This window comes from Acomys russatus, chromosome 8 (assembly GCF_903995435.1).
Source record: "Acomys russatus chromosome 8, mAcoRus1.1, whole genome shotgun sequence".
NCBI lineage: Eukaryota > Metazoa > Chordata > Mammalia > Rodentia > Muridae > Acomys > Acomys russatus.
Genome location: NC_067144.1, coordinates 15,837,109 through 15,860,572, shown reverse-complemented (window position 1 = coordinate 15,860,572; position 23,464 = coordinate 15,837,109). Strand labels below are relative to the sequence as shown.

The following is a 23,464-nucleotide window of genomic DNA, read 5'->3' as shown; positions in this document are numbered from 1 at the left end:
GCTAGATAAACCACCCTTTTGTTGGGATATGTCGTAGAGTCGTAGGTCACCGAATTCACCCCAACCGAGGGCTCGGTTCGTGGCCTTGCGCCTCCCGGTACTCGTGCTTTTCCTAAAGGAGTTGCGCGCTGTGATCTGTTTGAGCGGTTTCCCACCTCCAGGGATGTACACTAAGGCACAAAGCCCGAGAGGAAATCACGAGAGTCAGAGTGCGCCCGCCATGCTTCCTGAGGCCTCAGAGAGAATGACAGAACAGGAAAGACACTCGGGCCATTTTGTCTCTTGTCTTTTGGTCTCAGACATCAATGGACCACAGGGAAAAACTTACCAGCATGGTTCCCACGGTTTCTCAACCCCCAGAGCTGATCCCTGGACCTGGGGTGAAGCCCCAGGATCTAGAGTTTACGCACATTCCCTGGTGAGCCTAATAGGTGTTTTTCAAGAATAGGGGCTTTTCATCCTTCACCACATCTCACTGAAGAGGAAACTGAGTCTTCAAAAGGAATATTTTCCTGACCAAGGACTGCCCTGCCTGCCTCAGCCTCAGCAGTGAAGCGGTTGCTTGGCCAGACGCTAACTCAGCCTTCTTGGACTCCTGCTTCTCCTGAGGATCTGGGGTGCCCAGGAGTCACAGGGGGTATTTTGTTCCCAAGCAATAATGTGACTTTTTGTTATCTGTGCTGGTTGATATTTGTTATTGTTGTTGTTGTTAACGTAATACAAACTGGTGTTACCTGGAAAGAGGGACCCACAATTGAGAAATTTCCTCAATCAGATTGGCTTGTGGGCACATCATCATCATCATCATCATCATCATCATCATTGATAGCATACTGCCTCTAGTCTGCCTAGCAACCTATGACATCATTACCTGCCTGCCACTAGGTGTGCCCCTCCCCAAGATTACAGAAAGAGCAAACCCACCCCACCCCCTTCTCTCTCCCCCTTGTTCCTATCTTGGTCTTCTCTTCCTCTCTTGCTGTCTCTATCTCTGTCTCTCTTTCTCTCTGGGATGCCCCACCCACTTTCCAGCTCTCCCATGCTATAATAAACTTCTCCATATCATATATGTTGTCTGCATCTTAATGTTTAATCATTAGAATTATTATTGTTATTATCGTTGTTGTTATTGTTGTTGTTGTTGTTGTTATTATTATTATTATTATTAACGATTGATGTGAGAGGGCCCAGCCCACAATGAACAGTGCCATTCTTTGGCAGTTTGTCCCAGGTGGTAAGGAAGAAGGCTGAGGCTGGCATAGTGGCACACACCTTTATTCCCAGCACTTGGGAAGCACAGTGGGCAGCTCTCTGTGAGTTCAATGCCAGCCTGGTGCCAGGATAGCCAGAGCCACATAGTGAGAAAACATTGTCCACAAAACAATAAATAAACATACAAATCAAATAAAAACAAAACAAAAACCAAAAGTAAAAAAAACAGACTGTGCAAGCCACAAGGAGCAAGCCAATAATTAGCATTCCTCCATGGCCTCGGGTTCAGTTCCTGCTTCCAGAGTCCTGTCTTTAATTCCTGCTGTAAATCTTCCTTCAGTGATAGAACTGTGCTGTGTAAGTGGAAGCAAAATAAACTGTTCTCTTCCTAGGTTGTTTTTGGTCATGGTGTTTATTGCATCAATACAAAGCAAACTAGAACAGGACATTCCTTTCACTGTAAGAATGTCTTGGAGAATATCAGAACTAAAGATGGGTATGCCGCTCTTGTCTTGGCCACAGAGGTTGCTAGGGCCTTAGCTGGGTATCATTCTGTCAAAAACACATGCTAAAACCCGGCCCAAGTCCTTTCATCTCTTTGAGCAGGTTCTTTCATCTGTAAAGTGGGAAGAATAGTTCCTGCCCAGTCCTCCATGCTGTTGGCTATGTTGAATGAGCAGGGGAGGGGGTGGGGGGTGGGGGGCCGGTGGGGGTGGGCGGGGGTGTGGCGCAGGGGCTCGTTACTCTCGAAAGTTCCTTAACAAAGTCTCCTGTGTGTCAGGACATGGGAGGCCTGCAAAAGCACTGGGAGGAGATAGCAGAGATGGCTCCAACTCCAGGAGGCAGGGGAGCTCTGAGGAGTGACTTAACCCCTTGCTGGCGCTGTTACAAGGAAGATGCCCATGGTTCCCCTTCCCCCTCCCTCAGGTGTAGACTGAAAAGCCAGGAGTCATCAGACTGAGGGCGGGTGGGGCGGGGCGCGGGAGGAGGGGCGGGGTCGGGGGGGGGCGGGGAGACATTGTGGTGGCTGAACCTTAAGATGAGTTTTAGTTGGAGACTCATAAGAATTCGGACACAGTTGTGAAGCCATTTAGGCTAGGCCAATGGTTTTTAAACAGCTCCTCCTCCTCCTCCTCCTCCTCCTCCTCCTCCTCCTCCTCCTCCTCCTCTTTCCCTCCTCCTCCTCTGCTTCTCTTCTTCCTCCTCCTGCCCCCCCCATCTTCTTTTTAAAGTGGAGCCCTTTCTTCAACATAAATGAACTTCTTATCAGGCGCATCTGAGCAATCACAAAAGAGCCACTGATTTATTGTGTGCGCAGTAAAACAAAGGTCAGAGAGGGGACAGATGGAATGTGACCAAAGCTACACAATAAATCAGTGCCTAAGACAAATGAGAAAACACTTCAAAGCCAGGTCATCCCCCTCAGCGAGGGGGCCACGGAACACTTGCCTCAGACACAAGGCAGAGGCTGCTTCGGGATGGGGCTCATTTACACACCCTCAGGACAGGCCCCCGGTGGGGGCGGGGGGCGGAAATGGGACAGTTTATGACGTTGTTGAATCTCAGGAGGAGGCTTCATTGGAAATGAGATGTCATGAGGGAATGACAGGGTATTTTTTTTTTTTCCGAGACAGGGTTTCTCTGTGTAGCCTTGGCCATCCTGGACTCACTTTGTCAACCAGGCTGGCCTCGAACTCACAGCAATCCGCCTGCCTCTGCCTCCCGAGTGCTGGGATTAAAGGCGTGCACCACCACACCCGGCTGACAGGGTGTTTTTTGAGGCATGGGGAAAAAAAACACGCTAGCTGAAAAACCAAGTGGGTGAGGCGAAATCGAACCTCTGCAAGTTTCTTCTGGCTGTCTAGGTCCCAGGCTTCCTTCATGGCTCCTGAGAGCCCAGTCAGCCAGATGGTGGTAGCGGCTAAATGAGAGACTGCCCATTCTCACAGAAGCCTCCAGCTGGTTCCCAGCCATGGACACAAGCCCTTGCATGAGCCCCAAGCCAGAAAGATTTTTGGGGATTCTGAGTGATCTGGCTGCCGGGTAATTGAATGTTTGTACAGCATACACAAGAGAAAAAAAAAAGCCAAGAGGCACCCAAGACTTTATCTTTTCCTCAGTCATTGGTGCTGGCTAGTTTTAGGTCAACCTGACACAAGCTAAAGTTACCTGAAAGGAGGGGACCTCAGTTAAGAAAACGCTTCCGTCTGGCAAGCCTGTAGAACATTTTTAAAAATCAGTGATTGATGGGGGGAAGGCCCAGCCCATGGTGGGTGGTGTCACCTTGGGCTGGTGGGCCCTGAGTTCTATAAGAAAGCAGGCTGAGCAAGCCATGAGGAGCAAGCCAGTAAGCAACACCCCCTCCATGGCCTCTGCATCAGCTCCTGACATCAGTTTCCACCTTGTTTGAGTTCCTGTCCTGAATTCCTTCAGTCAAGACTACAATGTGGGAGTATAAGCCAGACAAATCCTTTCCTCCACAACTTGTTTTTTGGTCATGGTGTTTCACCACAGCAAACCCTACTAAGGTCTCACATCACCTCAGCAAGTGCCAGGCAGGGAAGACAATTTGCCTCCGGTTTATCTGGCTCCCCAAAACCTGTAGAACTGAAAATCAAAGGTTGACAGGGAGGCTCATGGCTTGTGGAGTCGCTGATGGGTGGGTGAGCTTTTGGCAGAGACGGGGCTGGAACCTGTACCACCTGGCCCTGAGGAACAAAATGCTCTCTCCTCCCCAATCTCCTTGGTTGTTGTTGTTGTTGACCTAGGAAGTTCACAGACCAAGAAAACATGCAGGAGTTTTTTGGACGTTCAGTTGTGGTTCTGAGAAGTTCTCATTGAGCCCTTAGTTTCAAACCCAGGTGGCAGGTGACAAGGTACCACATTCCTTCCGTTCAGAGATGTAGAAGTTTAACTGGGAGTGGCTCCCATAGACTCACACATCTGAATGCTTTGGTCCCTAGATGGTAGAACTGTTTGGGAAGGATTAGGAGGTGTGGCCTTTTCGTGAGTTCTTTATATATTTTGGATATTAGATCTCTGTCAGATGTAGGGTGGGTGAAGATCTTTTCCCAGTCTGTGGGCTGTCGCTTTGTTCTGTTGACAGTGTCTTCTTCTGCCTTACAGAAGCTTCTCAGCCTCGTGAGGTCCCATTTATTGATTGTTGATGCTAAGGGTTGGGCTGTTGGTGTTCTGTTCAGGAAGTTGTCTCCTGTGCCAATGTGTTCCAGGTTCTTCCTCACGTTTTCTTCTAACCGATTAGTGTCTCTGGTTTTATGTTGAGGTCTTTAATCCATCTAGACTTGAGTTTTGTGCATGGTGATAACTATGGATCTAATTACATTTTTCTACATGTAGACATGCAGTTAGACCAGCACCATTTGTTGAAGATGCTTTCCTTTTTCCATTGAATAGATTTGGCTTCTTTGTCAAAAATCAGGTGCCCATATGTGTGTGAATTCATTTCTGGGTTGTCGGTTAGATTCCATTGGTCAACCTGCCTATTAAGAAATGGTGCTCAGAACTAAACAGAGAATTCTCAACAGAGGAATGTCGAATGGTGGAGAAACACTTAAAGAAATGCTCAGCGTCGTTAGTCATCAGAGAAATGCAAATCAAAACGACTCTGAGATTCCATCTTACACCCAGAATGGCTAAGATCAAAAATTCAAGTGACAGCACATGCTGGATGTGGAGGATGTGGAGAAAGGGAAACACTCATTCAATGCTGGTGGGAATGCAAACTAGTACAACCACTTTGGAAATCTATCTGGGGCTTTCTCAGAAAACTTGGAATAGGGCTTCCTCAAGACCCAGCTATTCCACTCCTTGGAATATACCTAGAAGATGCTCCACCACACAACAAGGACATATGCTCAACCATGTTCATAGCAGCCTTATTCATAATAGCCAGAACCTGGAAACATCCTAAATGCCCCTCAGTTGAAGAATGGATTTAAAAAATATGGTACATTTATACTATGGAATACTACTCAGCTATAAAAAAATAAGGAAATTCCAAAATTTGTGGAGAAATGGAGGAAACTAGAAATGATCATACTGAGTGAGTTAACCCAGAAGCAGAAAGACTCACATGGTATATACTCACTTATAATTGGTCACTAGCCCAAGAGGAATGTCCCATGAAAGTCTTCACTTACCAGGAGATTGGAATGGTTGTGAGGTCATCCTTTTGGGACTCTAAGTGAGGGAAGTATGGGAGATGGGGAAATAGAAGGATCCAGAGGGCCCTAGAAACCTACAACAAGAACATCATGATGGGTGGATCTGGGCCCTGGGGTTCAGCTCAAACTACTGTACCAACCAAGGACAATACTTGCAGTAAACACCGAGCCCCTTCTCAGATCTAGCCAATGGACAGAACATTCTCCACAGTTGATTGGAGATCGAAGACTGTCTCGGACATGAACTCTGGTGTCCCATATTTGACCACTTCCCCATGGTGGGGAGGCCTGGTGACACTCAGAGAAAGGATAATCAGGCTATCAAGATGAGATTTGATAGCCTTTGACCATATAGTGAGGGAGGAGGTCCCCCTCGGTCACAGACATAGGGGAGGGGAATAGGGTGAAAGCGGGAGGGAGGGAGGAATGGGAGGATACAAGGTATGGGATAACAATTGAGATGTAATCTGAATAAATTAATTAAATAAAACTTTTTTAAAAGGAGGTGTGCCTTGTTGAAGGAGGTGTGTCACTGAGGGTGGGCTCTGACATTTCCAAAGCCCACAGCAGACCTGGTGTCGTCCTCTCTGCCTGCTGCCTGCAGATGGGTACACAACGCTCTCAGCTACTGTTGCAGCGCCATGTCCAGCTGCTTTTCACCATAACGACCATGAAGGAACTCTCTAAAACTGCAAGAGAGGCTTCAGGTAAATGTTTTCCTTTATAACGGTGGCCTTGGTTATGGCAAACAGAGCAATAACTAAGACAGAAGTCCACACTCTGTCCCTCCACTGCCAAACCCCAGGGATGTTCCAGGGAATAGGCAGCTTTGTAGCCTTGGACTGCCCTCAAGCATGAGAGAAGTCTCCGGCACACAAAGGGCAGACAAGGGTTGGGTTTGAATGTCACCTCCATCCCATCCAAACGCACTGCAGTGACACACCACAGCCCCCCCTTTATCCCCCAACCTTTGCTTTCTTGCTGTGCTTTGGCGCTACCTTGAAGAACTAAAGTCCTAGGCCCACTCTACTTACTGACTCTGGGTGTTTGCTTATTTCTTTGTGCTCTGTGGTACTGCTGTGGGAGCCAGGGTTTCTTGAATGCTGGGCAAGTGCTCAGCCACCAAGCCACATCCCTGGCCATGACTCTGTTATTTTTGGTTTGGTTTGTTTCTTTGTTGTTTGAACCCATTTCCTGGGAGATCTGCACACAGTTAGTCTTGGACCCAGGGGCCAGATGGCTTTTGAGATCCTACTTAAACCAAACAACCCTTGGGTATCTCATCTGCTTCTAATTATTGATGGTCTTGTAATTCTTCAAGACTCCCTATTGCTCTTTTCTTTCAAAGATGCTATCTCCCCAAGTTCCAGCCCTTGACCAGACAGGCTGGGCCCTCTGGAAATCCAGCCTCTCAGCGGGAGCATCTGTGGTCTCCTCGGTCTGATCTGCCCTCTCCTCCCCAGGTACTTCCACACTCTTGGTGGCATTGTAGCAACCTGGCTGTCTTGAGCCCCACCCCACCACCACCTCAGCCCACATGACTAGGAACTCCTTAGTCTGGGAATAAAATCTCACCCAGGGTCTCCTGTAGTCTGATGACAGGTAGCTCTTAATTCTACCTGTCCCCCTGAGTGTTTGAGAAGAGACAGGGTGGGGCTTGCTCTTTACCCTCTTTCCTGGAAGATAACCTCTGTCTCCATAACTCTTGTGTTTTCTTGGGTAGCATCATGCCTGCTCTTTTCTTCCCTTGCTGGGGTGGGGGTGTCTTGCTTTGTAGCCCAGGCTGGCCTTGAACTCCTGATACCTTTCTGCTAGGACTGCAGCTACGCAGCACAGAGCCTGGCTTCCGTCTTTGGTTTTCTTCCCAAGTGCTAACAAAGTCCGACTGTGCTTAGCTCCCAAGATCAGGCAAGATCGGGCAGGTCTCTATTTTTTACAGCAGGTCTTGCATCCCTTTGGCACAACATTGACCAGACATTCTGAACCAAAACTTTTCTGCAGAGCACAACAAAAGGAGGGACAGGGACGCCCAGGTCTGACTTCAGCGGAAACTGAGAAAGGCAGCCAGTCCACTCTACCTCTGAGCAGCTCCGTGTGGTTATCCAGGGGCAGTAATTAAGTTCACCTCTAATTTGATAAGGCAGAGTAGCCTGACATGTGAGCGAGTAATTAAATCTCACTGAGAACAGCAGGGAGTATTCTGGGCCCGCAGCATCTCTGGGATTCTCATTCATACTCTCTCTCTCTCTCTCTCTCTCTCTCTCTCTCTCTCTCTCTCTCTCTCTCTCTCTCTCCCTCCCTCCCTCCCTCTCTCTCCCTCTCCCTCCCTCCCTCCTTTTCTTCTTTCTGATGCATATCAGTGGCCCTGAGCCCCACCTTGGAATTTTTCCTGCCCCTGCTTTCACAGCCCTCACATCAGGACCAGAGCTACTCAGCGATACCTTGGACATGGCAATGGATGCGCCTCTTTCCCACTCTGCCTTCTGGCGCACGCCTTTAATCCCAGCACTCCGGAAGCAGAGGCAGGCGGATCACTGAGTTCGAGGCCAGCCTGGCCTACAAAGTGAGTCCAGGACAGCCAAGGCTACACAGAGAAACTCTGTCTCAAAAAACCAAAATAAACAAACAAACAAAAAACTATGGCCTTATTAAGTCTGGAGCCAGGGCTGCAGAGACTGGTGCACCAAGCAAGGACCACACGTGGTGAGGCCCTAGACCCTCTGCTCAGATGCAGTCGATGGGCAGCACAGTCTCCTTGTGGGTCCCCTAATATGGGGAGTAGGGGCTGCCTCTGACATGGACTCTGGTACCCATTTGTTGATCACTTCTCCCTGGTGGGGCAGCCTTGCCAGGTCACTGAGGAAAAGGATGCAGGCAGTCCAGATGAGACTTGATAGGCTGGGGTCAGATAATAGGAGAGGAGGGCTCCCACTTTCTGGTGACCAAGGAAGGGGGTGAGGGGGATTGGATGATGGAGGGAGGATGGGACTGGGAGGAGATGAGGGAGGGGGCTGCAATCAGGATGCAAAGTGAATAAATTGAAAAACAACTTGCACTTAATGCTACCACCTTGTCCATATTTCCATCATTAAGTCTAGCTCAGATCTAGGGTCCTTTTGGGGAGACTGAGGGCTAGGAGGTTTCCTAGAGACAGAAACTAGGATGCTGGGTTTGTCTTGGCCTTCTCCTTTTCTGGCTATTATCTCCCATCAATCATGCTGCCTCCCTGAGGCTCTGGTTCCTTTATCTGCCGAAGGAGCAGACTGGTCCCCCACCGCTTATAACTTGCTCGCCACGGAAGATGAATGGGGGACAACTGGGCTGTGACGGTGTGCAAGTGCCTCCTGTCTCTCTTTGTTCAAGCTCTTTGAGTAAAACTGAGACTAACTGTCCCAAGCTCTATTTCCGTGCCTCTCCAGCCCCTGGAGGTGTGGGCCCAAGTGTTTCTAAAAAAATAAAAAATAAAAATAAAATAAAATAAAATAAAAATCTGTCCTCTGAAATGCCCGATGGGCATAGTAGCCCCTACACTAGCAGGCTGCCTGCCACCACACGGTCTCCCAGGGAGCCATGCTCAGAATGCCAAAGGGGGTGGGAGGGGAGAGCTGGTTTGTGTGGCCATGCACTGTGACTGTGACTGTGCTTGAGCTTAAAGATTCCTCTTGCTTGTTACATAATCGAGGTATTTTTTCCCCCTCCTTATTTTAGATCCTGGTACCATCTGCCTTGCTTTTCACGCATCACTGCCTCTGGGCTGGAGGTGAGCTCAGGCTTGGCTAGTCGGCTCTGTCCCTCACGTGATGTGACGAGAGACTCAGGGAAAGCCTGTTTTCATATCTGTAAAATAGATCTTGGCCACACCCTCCCTACCTGTCAGGGCAGCTGGGAGGATCATGTGAGGGGAGGTGTAACTTGCTGGGGAAGTGTGTCCGATGCTGCTGCTGTTCCCCGGTTCTCCAAGCTGGGAGAGTCTGGCCTGCTCACCTGTCCCAGGAGAGTGCTCATGGATTTGCAAAGCAGGAAGTGAGCAGACCTCACAGCAGGAGTCTCAAGACTCCTTGCCATAAGATAGGTGGCAGGGCCAGAGCCCTAGCAGCTTGTGACAGGCTGAGCCAGGCTGTCCTGTCACCTGCTCACCACAGCCTCATGGCCTTGGGGTGCAATATAAAGCTCAGAAAATATGGCTTTATCAAACATAAGAGTCATGTCCATTTCCAGCCATCTGAGGATGGGGTCATGCTAGCTGCAGCAGGCCGGAGGTCCCAACTGAAGCCCTAGGCCCAGGGTAAACCCAGCCCTCCGCCCACCTCACCCTGTGCAACCCCTACCCCCACTCCACACCCCCCCCACCCTTCTCAAAGGTTTGTCCTCAGTGCTTTGCTTCATCTTGCCAGTGGAACCAACTGAGACTTAAGGGTGCAACCAGGTGGCAGCCAGTGCGCCACAGGGAAGGAGTAGGAGTCAGTAAGACAAAGAATGCTCCTGGCTATACTGGTCAGTTATAACAACTTGCCATGGGTGGATTAAGCAATGAAATACAAACTACCTGCTCACATTAACTCTGGAGACTTCTGCCCCCACCCACTGATGCTGGCTGAGTCGCTGTCCTCTTTTGGGCCTCAGTTACACGACCTATAAAATGGGTACAACCTGTGATCTGCTGACCTCACCTGCCTCGTAAAGATCAAAGGTAGTTTCTGTGTCCAAGCAGGCTGATAGTTGCAACATGTAAAGGTTTAAGTGGGAGGTTTGAATTAACATTGAGATCATTTGAAGAGACGGTATCTTGGGCTTTTTTTTTTTTTTTTTTTTTTTTTTTCTTTTCTTTTCTTTTCTTTTAATAGACAGGGTCTTACTGTCCAGGCTGGCTTGGAACTCACTATGTAGACCAGACTGACCTCGAACTCATGGAGATCTGCCTGCCTCTGCCTAGGAAGTACTGGGATTAAATGAGTGTGCTGCCACGCCCAGCAACCTTGGGCTTTTCAGTTACTAGAAAAAAAAAAAAAAAAGATTAAAAATCAGGGCCAGCAAGATAGTCGGCAGAATCACAAATAAAAATAAATCATAACAGCCTGACCCTGCGGTCCTCTTTTGCAGCTACAGAGCCCAATGTGGATTCTCTGGCATTCAGTTTGTTGCTACTCAGGGCTCAAGTATGTGTCACGCCCAACCCCTTCCAGTACTCAGTGATGGACGGCTGCACGAGTGTAACTCCAAGCCACTCTCCAAGTGTTACAAGCAATCTCTTTATTAAGCATGAAAACACATTCTCCCAAGATGTTAAAAAAAAACAAAAAAACAAAAAAACGCCCCCAGAAAGGCTCCAGCTGGGGTTCAAAACCACCCCGCTGTAGGTAAACACTGTGATCCCTGGGGCCATGCCTCCATCTTTGTTTCCCTCTCAGGCACTATCTTCCTTGCCCTAAAGACAAGGAGCTAGAACAGCCCCTCCCTCTCCCCCCGTTTGAATCCAGAGCGGTCAAAAAGCCCAAAAGGCTGGCTGAAATCACTCTCTGTGAGACTCTCTTTGCCTCGCCACTGCCTGCACCCTACAGCCTGTTGTTGTAGCTGCCCAGATTCTTTTGCTTTCTCCAGGCTCCAGGTTGAGGCTAGACAGCTGCTAGGAGTGTGGGATCAGTTTCCAAGGGGGCTTCGCTCCTCTCTTTGTTCCCAGGAAGCATCCAAGTAGGTGGTCAAACACTCTTGGAAAGACCTCAAGCTTGTGTGACTGAAAACTCCGGAGCCCAGCAGGCTCTAGGTGAGGAGGCAGAGTTCCCTCTAGTGGCAGGCCTAGACTTTGCAACAAGAGGCACAAATGATTGTTTAGATGCATAAAGCTGGCACTGAACACCCTGCCCAAGGCTTGCTGCTACCTGGAACACGTTGGAATCTGGTTCGGGTTCAAATACCCAGACCCTGGGCAACTTCAGGTACAAGCAGCTTTCAAATTTAAAAGTTTCTTGATTGGCGACAACAAGCTGCCTAGCAGTGGCTCAGCTTAATTAAAAAGAAGTTCACGGTAGAGAGGAGAGGTGACCACCTTGAACTCCTGTGGAGCAGGTGTGTGTCTCCGGAGCACCACATGAGCACACAAGACAAACAGGCATCTAGACCCACTGCTGAGGAAGTGTCTCAGTGCCCCAGCCTTGGCACCATTGGGTCTGCAGACCCAAGTGTAGCACAAATCCTGTCCTAGGTGAAATCAAACTGCACTCTTGGCCAGAGAGCATCTCCACCCAGGGTTAACCTGAGTCTTTAAAAAGAGTGTTGAAACCTCAGCTGGAAATCTCTAGATCTCCCACCCCCAGCCAGCTGAGAGTGACTGGCTTCAGCCCACCAATAACACAGTGCCATAGGTGTGCAGAGAAACACAGTGGCACCTGGTGTGACTGACTGGCTCAAGAGAAGACACAGAGTTGGTCAGAGGGTTCCTGGACTGATGGGTCCAAAGTGTCCCTGGAACACAAATGTGTTGAGCTTTTACAGCCATGACAGAGTGCGAGTGGGACGCCTTGGACACAATGAAAGAGGTATTTTGTATGGCCTCTGTAACCTGAAAATTCTTTCATGCACACAGGAAAAAAAAATCTGTTCTTTTTACTCATGAGGCTTGCTTAGGGATCAAATGGGATAAATACTTTGAATGGATGTTTTGGCTTAAATATGATTTTTGTATTCTATTCTAATAATCTGTTTTTAATATAAAGATATTACCCACAAATCCTTGTATAAAATCAACTCAATAGATTGGAGCACATGTTGGCCCTGAAGTTAGGGGCCACCCCCACCTGTGCCCCCACGTTTGTGAAGGCCCAAACCATTCACTAAGTTAAACAAGTAAGGTTAATGCTAAAATAGGTCTTCCTAAGACAGTGGATAATCCACAGTGTTTAATGAAAAGGTAACTGTATGAACTCCCTACCCTCATCCCTCTCCCTCCCACCAGGTGCCCCGGCCGAGGCCACAGGGGCCCCTTGGCTCTTCAGTGTATATAGATCATGTCAGAGATGGCGCCTGGAAAATGGGTCATGATCTGCATTCGCAGCCACCAGTAGTAGTCCATGGGATGGTAGCGGGTATAAGGGGTGGCGGCGGTCAGGGCATGTGTGACAGCATCGATGACAGGGGATGTGTCCGTGGAGCCGCTGTCGCAGTAGGTCTTCATCTTGGCAATCTTCTCGTCAAAGTACTTCCTGCCGTAGTCTTTGCGGACAATCTCAGGCAGCTCGTCCCACATCTTCTGGGCAATGGCCTGGAACCGCTCGGGACTGTAGAGACTGGTGGCAGCGATGAAGTTGCCAGGCTCCACCACACTGACCTTCACACCCAGAGGGTGCATCTCATAGCGCAGGCAGTCGGAGAAAGCCTCTACCCCAAACTTGGTGATGCAGTAAGGCGAGCGGGCTGGGTTGGCCATGCGGCCCATCATGCTGCTGATGTTAACCACACGGCCTATAGAAGAAGACAGCAATTGTCTGCTCAGGTAGCACTGCCCTGGGCTCGGCAGGGACAGCTTTAGATCCAGAGGCATGGGGAACCTTTTTGGACCACCCAGCTAGTCAGTGTTATGTTTCTCAAGGCCTCTGCTATGCCAGGCAGGAGGAGGGAAGGGGAAACAAACCTGTGTGCTGGGGCAGAGTGGGGTTGGGGAGTGAAATAGGCAGCACACAGCTAACTGATAACTCGCCACAGCCTGCCTTGTGATAATACCATGGTGTACACACACACTGAGAGCATGGGAGCATGGCAGCATGTGGGCGATGGTGTGGTCATGGCCATGTGACCTGTATGTTCATCCTAAGCAGAGGCTGATGCTGGTCAGGTAGAAACACAAACCACTCCTCCTCCCTCTTGGGGAACTTAAAGTTCAGCTTCCTCAGTCAGACACACAGAGAAGGAAGACGCTGAGTCCAGGTGGTTACTGACTGCTGCCATGGCCAGGGGCAGAGATAGAGGGCAGAAGCCAGAGGGCTCAGGACGAGGCTGATGAGAGGGGGTCTAGAATGCCCCAGAATAGAGGAAGACTTGGGTTGGTGGGCTCATTCCAATACCAGATCTGGAAAGAAGTGGGCTGGACCAGGGGCAGAGGGGTGGGGGAGGGAAGCAGGGGAGGTAGGGGCAGGGGCAGGGGAGGCAGAGGGCCAGGAGGGAAGTTGGGGGGTACGGGGGAGAGGCAGGGACATGTTTTCCAAGGCTGATTTCAAAGCTGGACATGAGGGGCCATTGACTGACTCAGGCATAGAGAGAATGGGGACTTCAAAAGTGTTCTGTCACGGGCCCAGCCTGGGAGTGCAGGGGCCCATCGCAACTTCTCCTATTCTGGCCATAGCTGGAGTTCAGTCCAGGTTGACCTGAGACCAGCCTGTTTAAGGTGTGTCCCCAGGAAGAAACATGCACTACTAAGCGTGACGTCACTGAAAAGCTGAACTGCCTATTAAAGACTACAGGCCGCAGCACCCTGTTCATTCCTGTGCCGCCAAGACCTTGAGCCAGGTCTGGGGATCGGGTCCCTGTTGTCACAGCAGCTTGCTGCTCCAGGGAGAAAATCTGGACCTTATGACTTTCAAGGCTGTTTTGATCATAGTTGGCTATCTTATATGATTCGGGCAGGCTGTCAGTCCTCCAAATTTCTTGTCTCGTGTTTGGACTGAACAGCACAATGTCTCTCTTTTTTTTTTTAAGCTAAAATGTGTTTAACAGCACACAGACATATCTGGAGCACAGGTCACCTTGTCCCTAGAATGATTCTTAGAGGGGAAGCTGCTGCTGTCCCCAAGGCCTAAGTAAGTGTGCAGTGTGTGTGTGTGTGTGTGTGTGTGTGTGTGTGTGTGTGTGTGTGTGTGTTTGTTGGTGTTGGTGGGGTGTGGGGTGCGGTTTGAGACAGGGCTTCTCTGTGTAGCCCTGGCTGTCCAGGATTCATTTTGTAGACCAGGTGGGTCTCGAACTCACAGAGATCCATCTGCCTCTGCCTCCCCAGTGCTGGGATTAAAGGTATGTGCCACGTCAAGTCCAGGACAGCCAAAGCTTGTGTGTGTGTGTGTGTGTGTGTGTGTGTGTGTGTGTGTGTGCGCGCGCGCACACTTATAAGACAGGGTCTCACTATTAGCTCAGATGGACCTTAGCCTTAAGATCTTCCTGCCTCGGTCTCCCACGTGGGTTTACAGACATACACCAACAGGCCCAGTTCATCCGCTCCACTTCTGAGAGCTCCAGACCCCTCTCCCCTACCTGGCCGTGTGCTTCAGCCTACCATCGTTCCCAAGCCCACCATGGCTCTGAGACTCGCTATTATTATGCGTGTTGGCAGGTACAGTCTTCCCAACTCACCTTTGGCCCTTCGGAGAAGGGGGAGGAAGGCTTTTGTGGTGCGCACTGTTCCCCAAAGGTTCACTTCGGCCACCTCCTTATAGGTCTCCATGCTGGTGAACTCCACCTCCCCAAAGGTGGAGATGCCTGCGTTGTTAACCAGGCCCCACATTCCTGGACAAGAGAGGACACAGCTTGTCACCATGTGGGCTCCAATGCCAGCCACCAGCCTGCTGCCGCCTTTCTGCTTCCATCTCTTTCTCCATGGCTACCCAGCCTCTTGCACAAGGCTCTCAGAAAACATTTCTAGAGTTAACCAAAGAATTAAAGGTGAGAGACACCCAACACCCTGGCCACGCGCATAGAATGTCCCTGCGGTAGAACATGCAGGCTTCACGTCACCACTGGCTGAATCAATTCTCAGCCCTTCGTCACTGAGCCTGTGTCTTGCATCACTCCAACACTGTACTGGCTGGGTTTTTTTTTTTTTTTTTTTTTTTTTTTTTTGTCAACGTGACACAAACCTAAACAATTCTGAAAAGAGGTAATATTAATTGGGGAAAAAAAAATGCCTCCATAAGGTCAGCTTGTAGGCAAGTCTATAGGGTGTTTTCTATTAGGAAGGGCCCAGACCTCCCTGGATGATACAATGACTTGCCAGGTGGTTCTGGGGTTCATAAGGAAGCAAACTGAGCAAGCCACATAGAGCAAGCCAGTAAACAGCACTCCTCCATGCCTTCTGATTCTGTTCTTCCCTCTAGGCTCCTGTTTTGAGTTCCTGCCCTGACTTCCTTCAGCGATGAACTGGGATGTTTAAGTTTATATGGCAAACAAACCCTTCCCTCCCGATGGTCACGGTGCTTGTCACGGCAAGAGAGAAGTCACGAAGGTAGGCATCGCCCTCTCCTTATGACCTCAAGTCTACACCCCTCGTCTACTCATTCGACTCTGCTGTTGTTTCTGCTGTCCCTCCTTTGCCAGCAGCCAGGGAAACCTCGGGAATTTTCCAAGCCAAGTTCACAGAAGGGCACGAACTGTCAAGGTCACCCACTAAGTTATGGGCTCTGCTGGCAAGCCTTGTTCATGACCAGGCCCTGCCCCACCCCATTCTGCCTCTGGACTCTTAACAATACTGTTCTTCTCTGAGCCTGTGGCTGTTTGCTGGTGGTCACATATTTAACACTGCCCCCCCACCCCAACTCTGTGGGTGCCTCTCTTCCTCCAGGCTCTGAGAGGATACCTATTCTCCCAGCATTCTGCACTTGACTGTTTTACACAAGAGCCACTAAGGGACAGCTGGCTTTTGTAGCCTCAGACAGTGTTGGTTCTGGAAAGTTCTTAGAGTTTATTTTGTCTGTAAACTATTTTTGCAGGAAGGGAAACCAAAGCTGTCAAGGGAAAAGACAGATTTTTAAGTCTCATTATTAAGTCAGAGGCAGAGCTGAACCTGAGCCAAAGGAATATGGTCTTTTTTTTTTTTTTCAGGGCCTGTTTTGAGTTGGTTTTGGGGGGTGTAAAAAGTGGATGGGCCAGAGCCTCAGGGCAGAGTGGGGTCCTGAACCTTTGTTGTGGAGATCCTGTCTTTGATCTCCTGTCACTAAAAGCCCAGTGCTCCTTGCAGGGCCTCCAGCAGACACAGTGACTGCTCACTGCCTGTGAGGCCCAAGCCTCACTCTCCCAGGGCATCATGGGAATGAGTGTGTAAGTGACCAAATAATTGGCCTCCAAGTTGCTTTCCTTCCGTCTTGCCCAAATTAAAGCTTGGTCAGCTGACCTCTGGTGCCTTCTCCTTCAATTATGGGGAATTAAGGGCATTTATTAAGGAGAGGAAATTGCTGGTTCAACTAAGTGTCCAAAGAGCATCCTCCTGCCGCCTCCTGCCTGCTGGGGCTTCCTGCCTGCAGCTCATCATGCTGAAGTTGTGACCCCGAGGCACAACCCGAGGCATATGAGAAAACTCCACACTCCCAGGTCTATCTTCTGGCTTCCCAGAGCCCGAAGCCTCTCTAGCAGCCACCGCCTAAGAGTCTTAGGCCCCAGCCCCAACCCCTCCCCCCCAACCACAGCTGTCCGCCCTTCTTGTTTTATGCAGCTGCAACTTGTCCCCTGCCCCAGAAGCCGCCTTTCAACAGTCTACATTAGGAGCTGAAACCAGAGTGAATGTCTACAAATATGGCATCCCCATGTCCTAACGAGCCGTCTTCAAGCCACCGTGGCGGCAAAGCACACACCTGTAATCCCAGCACCCGGGAGACAGAGGCAGGCAGATCTCTGAGTTTGATTGAGGCCAGCCTGATCTACAGAGTGACTTCCAGGACAGCCTGGGCGACACAGAAAAACTGTGAACCTTCTTTAAACCGAGCTCCCGCGAGACCACCCTACCAAGGAGAAACCTGGAGGAACCATCCCAGTAGCTAATAAAATAGAATGTCAGCCAAACTTAATCAAAAGAGGCGAGGAAGGACACTTCATACTCATCAAAGGAAAAACCCAGCAAGATCAAGGCCACCCTACCCTCTCTACCCCGTGACGCCACTCTGGACTCCAACCTCTATCCACTGCTCACCCTGTTCTTCTATGGCCCTGTCCCCATCTCCATTCTCTGCTCTCCTGAATGTTGGGACAATCTCCTCTTCTACCTCATGTTTATGGAATTTTCCATCGGCACCGAGTTTGATTCAGATGGGGCAGTATCACTTGACCTATAAAAACGCCTGCGTGCATGCTCTACCTAAAAAGAACAATTTTACCCGGCACCACTATCCAATAAAGATTAATTAAATGTGACCTGTGAAAGTACACTGCGTGATAGGCCTGCTGACTTGACAAGTAGCAGGGGTCGACCTAGGAGCTCTCCAGAATCCCCAGCCGGTCAGTGTCCTAAACAAACCACAACAGCGCAGCTGCTTTCCCAGAAGGGCCTCAACATCACCTCCCCTGTGCCCTCGGGAGGCATGAATCCACCCACCCCTCCTCCTCCAGCCCCTCCCATCTGAGCGCCATAGTGCTAACTCACCCTAAACCCAAGTGACACACTGAGTCTCCAGGTCTGTTCTGTTCCCCATTTGGGCTATCGCATACACTCCTCCTACCCAATGCGTCGTCACCCAGGACTGGGAAAGTGGCTGATGCTCAAAAGGACAACTACCAGGTCCCAAAGTGCCACTTGTTGATGTCACCTGGCCCTCATGACTAACTTACACAGTATGTGCTAATCCAGCGCATAGCTGAATGAGGCACCTGAAGCTTCGAGTGGCTGGCCTGTGCTCAGTGTCACCAGGGACCTGGTGAGAGAGGTGTGACTTGGACCCAGGTCTGAGGACAAGCCCCCATACTTAGCCTCACATAGCTGTCGGTTTTCTGTCCTGTGGCAAAGAGTCAGTTCTGTTTCCTCCTGTATTAGCTCATGTCCTCTTTTACCTCAGCATCATGCCGTCAGAGAAGACCCCTACAGGTCTCCCTGCCTCAGCCTTTATCCTTCACCTCTGCTGTGGACCTGTGGCCAGGCTAGTCCCTTCTCCTTCTAGTACCTCCCATTCCTGTGGCCCCTTGCCACAGGTGCCAGTGGTGAGGTCTAGACCAGTCAAGGGATGACTAGACGTACGTTTCCATTTCACAGATGGACAAACTGAAGCCCACACAGGACCTGGTTCACACCCAAGTCACACTTCTCTGGAGAGGCGAAGATCTGGGTAAATAATCTTCCCCGTCCCAGACCAAGGGACATGCTCAATGTGAGGTATTTCCTGCCCACAGCATAACTGCCACGAGGTTGGTGTCCAGCTCCAAGCTCCTCCTCACAGGTCAGAGCCCTCCAGGCACCAAGCATAGACCCAAGTAGACAGCAGGGACTCAATAAATGCTTACTGATTGGTAAACAATGATTCCAGCCTCTCAGCCTCTCAGCATGTGTGAACATGTTTTTCTGGAGTGGGTTGAGCTGGCCAAAGCTCCAGATGTCCAGGCCCTTGGAGTCCTACAAAGCAGGGTAGGTGGGACAAATGGAAGACGGCGGGGCACTGTAAGCAGAGAGTCCCCTTTACCTCAGTGCCTGAGGCTGGCTTCCAGACTGTTCTACGGAGCCAGAATAAAAATCAGTATCAAAATGTGCCCAAGATAGGAGCACACCTGTCCTTTTATTTGTTTGGTTTGTTTTGTTTTTTGAGATAGGGTTTCTCTGTGATAGCCTTGGCTGTCCTGGACTCTCTTTGTAGACCAGGCTGGCCTCAAGCTCACAGAGATACGCCTGCCTCTGCCTCCCAAGTGCTGGGATTAAAGGCGTGTGCCTGACTAGCACACCTGTCCTTATCCTGTCTGGGTGGGAAGTTAAACACAACTGCTGGGAAGTTCTGGTAGGGCGCCACCTGGAGGTCAAAGTCAGCACTGCTCGGCGGGAGGAGGTAGACTGAGATGATGGGAAAGAGTGGCAAGAAGCAGGCACGCAAATGCTGCCTGACTTTTATTTTCTGGCTCAGAACCTGAACATTCCAAATCTTTCCCCTGCAAATTGCAGTACGGTTAAGGCGGGATATGATGAGTGGCAGAGCAGTGGCTACAGATCCCAGCTGTGATCTGTCAATCACAAGTCCCAAAGCTGTGGCTCTGGGGGCCTTTTGGTGCTGCTGCTTACTTTCCTACCTCTGAGTGTGTGAAGGTAACACCCTAGCTGCTCTGGGTGCATGCTGGGAGGAAGAATGGCAGGCTATGTGGCTGGCAATCATCCCACTGGGACCCAAGCTGCCTTTTTCCAGGAACACCAACTATCCTTGCTAATTGTTAAACAGAGATGCTTAGTGGGTCCACGACACACAGGCTGTTCCTGAAGAACACAGCACAGAACTGCTGAGGTGACACCAGTGACAGGCTCCCTAACAAACAAACAGCCACGTGGAACAGGCCCTTCCCAGAGATGGTGACATTTTTCAGCCTGGCAAATTTTGGTCAGCCGCATAGCACAGGTACCCCCACTCAGCAGCTGTGGGCAGGGAGCTTCCCTCTTTTCCTGGCCTGCCAAGGGGCTCTAAGATCAACAACACAGACTGGCCCTTCCACAGGGTTCCACTTGAATGGTACCCCAGAACTAGAGGAAGATACAAGATACTCAGGCCTCAGGGAGCCTCTGTAATGTTAGATCTTTTGACCACCAGCTTTTCTATGCCTTTAGCCTTCAGGCACTGTAGCCAACCTCTGTAGCACCTGTCTCCATCCTCCCTGGACCTAACTGCTTACCTCCCCTCTGGACACCTCCCTCCCCCACAGTGTCCCCTGGACCTAACTGCTTACCTCCCCTCTGGACACCGCCTTCCCCCACAGTGTCCCATGAGCACCTCCATGTCTTCTCACTCCTCATCTTGTTTTTGCAGTTGTGGACACTGGCTATGCAGGACAAAAAGACACCTCTTGCCTCTTCATCATCCCCACATTCAAATCAAGCCTGCCAGCTTTGTTCTCTCAGCACGGCTAGCAAGCTCTGCCTGCTACTATGTTCAGGACTGCAGCACCTATATTCCTCTTAAACCCACCTGTCCCCACCCAGATGCAGGCTTCAGAGAGAGAGAGAGAGAGAGAGAGAGAGAGAGAGAGAGAGAGAGAGCGCTTCACAAGTCCAACCAGGCCATTATCTCAGGCTCAGGACAGTTCCTTTACTCTCTGGCACCTTCTGCAAATCAGACAGTCCCCTACCTCATTTACTGCCACCACCAATCTTAACCTGATGATAGGACCACCTGCCACACCCCAGCACACCACGGCCTGGGACCATATCCTACACCCCAGCACACCATGGGCTGAGGCCACCTGCCACACCCCAGCACACCATGGCCTGGGACCATCTCCCACACCCCAGCACACCATGGACTGGGGCCACCTGCCACACCCCAGCACACCATGGCCTGGGACCATCTCCCACACCCCAGCACACCATGGACTGGGGCCACCTGCCACACCCCAGCATACCATGGCCTGGGACCATCTCCCACACCCCAGCACACCATGGACTGGGGCCAGCTGCCACACCCTAGCACACCATGGGCTGGGGCCACTTGCCACACCCCAGCACACCATAGGCTGGGGCCACCTGCCACACCCTAGCACACCATGGGCTGGGGCCACCTGCCACACCCTAGCACACCATGGGCTGGGACCACCTGCCACACCTCAGCGCACCACGGGCTGGGATCACCTCCCACACCCCAGCACACCATGGGATGGGGCCACCTCCCACACTCCAGCACACCATGGCTGCTCCCATCATTGTACATGCTCGGCCCTCCTTCCAGCATGACCTCCCTAACTCTTTACCACACTGCCCATCCACGCCATAACCCTGGCACTGGACTCAGCCCCCTCTCCCTGCTCTACCCCGTCCATGCCATGCTCCCTGATAGAGAAATCAATCCACTCACTGACCTGTACAGTCCCCAGGGACAGAGGGTGTTTTAGCTATCTTTGTGTCCCCACCACTCAGCCCAGTGCCTGCCCAAAGTGGACACAAAGAGCACTGGATGGACTGGCCTGAACCAGTATGCCCTTCTGTCACTCTACAGATTTTAGACTTGCCTCTGGCTATGCTTTATTGCCCTGTTGCACAGGCATGTTTAATTTAACCCACTTCCTTTTACTGAGGAGGAAGAGTTTAAAGGACAAAAAGAGAAGCCTTTTCGCCACGGTGCCAGCAAATGGAGGGCAGCGTTGGGCGGGAACCCCAGAATAGCGCCACATACCAACCCAGCAGTCTCAGGAGGCTCTTACCCTTCTCGGGGTCCTTCAGGCCGGAGCGGACGGTCTCCACTGCTTTCTCTATCTCTTCAACGTTGCAGACATTGAGCTGGACGGTCCTCAGTCGGTCACTCTTCAAGCTGTCCAGCTCCTTGACCCCAGCATCACCTTTGTCCTAGGGGGAGACAGGGATGCAGTCACCTCTGTCTGTCCCACACTGGGGCGGGCTCTGAACTGAGGACCCAGCCCAGGTAGGGAGTGACTCCAATCCCTTGCAAAGCCTGAGGCTTACACTAACACATGCATGTGACTTTATTCAAAACAGCCAAACTCCATCTAGTTTTTTTTTTTTAAATAAATATCATGAATGAAGGTTTATTTTTATGGAAGCCTTTAAAATACATTTTGGGGCTGGAAAGATAGCTCAGCAATTAAGAGCTCTTGCTGCTCTGGCAGAAGACTTGGCTTCAGTTCCCAGCACTTACATGTGGCTCACAACCAGGGGATCTGACATCTCTTATGGCCTCTGGGGGCAGCACGCATACATGTGATATATTCAGACAAAACATCCATACACATAAAAAAAAAAAACAAAACCTCTAAGGATTTTATCTAGTTGATCTATTGTACAAATGAGCAAAAGTATACTGTAGTCTATCCATATAATCAAGTAATATTCTTTAGAAAAAGAAATTAACTATAAGACACGTACTGCAGTATAGGTGACTCTCAAAACCATGCTAAAGCCAGGTGTGGCGGGGCACACCTTAATCCCAGCACTTAGAAGGAAGAGACAAAGGGATCTCTGTGAGTTTCAGGCCAACCAGAGCTACACAGTGAAACTCTGTTTAAAACCAAACAAACAAAACATTGTGCTCCATGAAAGACACATATCTTAAAAAGCAAAATAAATAATCGCAGCAACCTTGAGTGTAATGTGAGAAACCACCAGAAAAGACAAGTCTGGGGGATGGAAATTAGTGGCTGCCCAAAGCTTGAGGGGTGTGTGTGTGTGTGTGTGTGTGTGTGTGTGTGTGCGCGCGCGCGCGCGTGCGCTGGAGGATAACTAAAAAGAACCAAAAAGAAAAATACTGAGCCAAGGAATGTTCTAAAAGTGAACCGTGGGGGCCACATAGCTCTCTGAACTGGGGGATAGTCCCCTACTTATATCTGCAGTCACATGTCCTAGTACTTCCCTTCCTGTACCCTAAATGCCACCTGACGTCCTGAAGCAGCGAGCTCTACATTTCCAAGCTTGGGCCGTCCCTTCTTGTCTGTCAGGTCATCGCTCCACGTCTCCACCTATGACAGCAATATTTACTTATATTCCCCACAGCCCTGAACAAACGTCACCTCCCCTGTCAATCAGAGCCAACCCCTTCCTTTCCCTGCATTCTCCCTGAGCAAACTTGAACAAGCTTGAGACACTTTCATCCTAGCTCCCCAGCTGTGTCTATGCACCGTGTCCTCCACACTGTACAGAGAGCTCCCTGGGTGCACTGGCTAGTTTTATGTCAACTTGATCCAAGCTGGAGTCATCTGAGGGGAGGGAATCACAACCGAGAAAATGCCTCCGAAAGATCAAGCCGTAGGGAAGCTGCAGGGAATATTCATAATCAGTGATTGATATGGTAGGGATGAGTCCCCTGGGCTGGAGGTCCTGGGTTCTATCAAAAGGCAGGCTGAGTAAGCCATGAGGAGCAAGCCAGGAGGCAGCACCCTTCCGTGGCCTCTGCAACAGCTTCTGCCTCCAGGTTCCTGCCCTGTTTGAGTTCCTGCCCTCACTGCCTTCTCTGAAGAACTGTGATGCAGGAAGTGTAAGCAAAATAAAGGCTTTACTCCCCAACTTGCTTTTGGTCATCGTGTTTATCACAACGATACTAACCCTAACTAAGATACTGGATCTTGGACCAGTCTTATTCCAGAACATGTAGCAAAGTGTCAGGCCCATTGTTATCATCTGGCAAGTGAATAAATGGCGGAGCAGTGGATGGATGGACATAAGGAGTCATGGATGGATGGATGGATGGATGGATGGATGG

The 23,464-nt window shown here is 50.3% G+C and overlaps 1 protein-coding gene across 2 annotated transcripts in view; it reads right to left on the bottom strand.

The window, feature by feature from the left end:
• Positions 1-12,160: 12,160 nt before the first annotated feature.
• Bdh1 (3-hydroxybutyrate dehydrogenase 1) overlaps positions 12,161-23,464 on the bottom strand; it is a 36,604-nt gene continuing 25,300 nt past the window's right edge. For both annotated transcript variants that reach the window (XM_051149732.1, XM_051149733.1), the window contains exons 5-7: positions 21,456-21,597; positions 14,727-14,879; positions 12,161-12,851 (exon numbers count right to left, since the gene is read on the bottom strand). In XM_051149732.1, the coding sequence (XP_051005689.1) occupies positions 12,382-12,851; positions 14,727-14,879; positions 21,456-21,597 (765 nt within the window). In that variant the 3' untranslated portion in view covers positions 12,161-12,381. The remainder of the gene's footprint in view (positions 12,852-14,726; positions 14,880-21,455; positions 21,598-23,464) is intronic.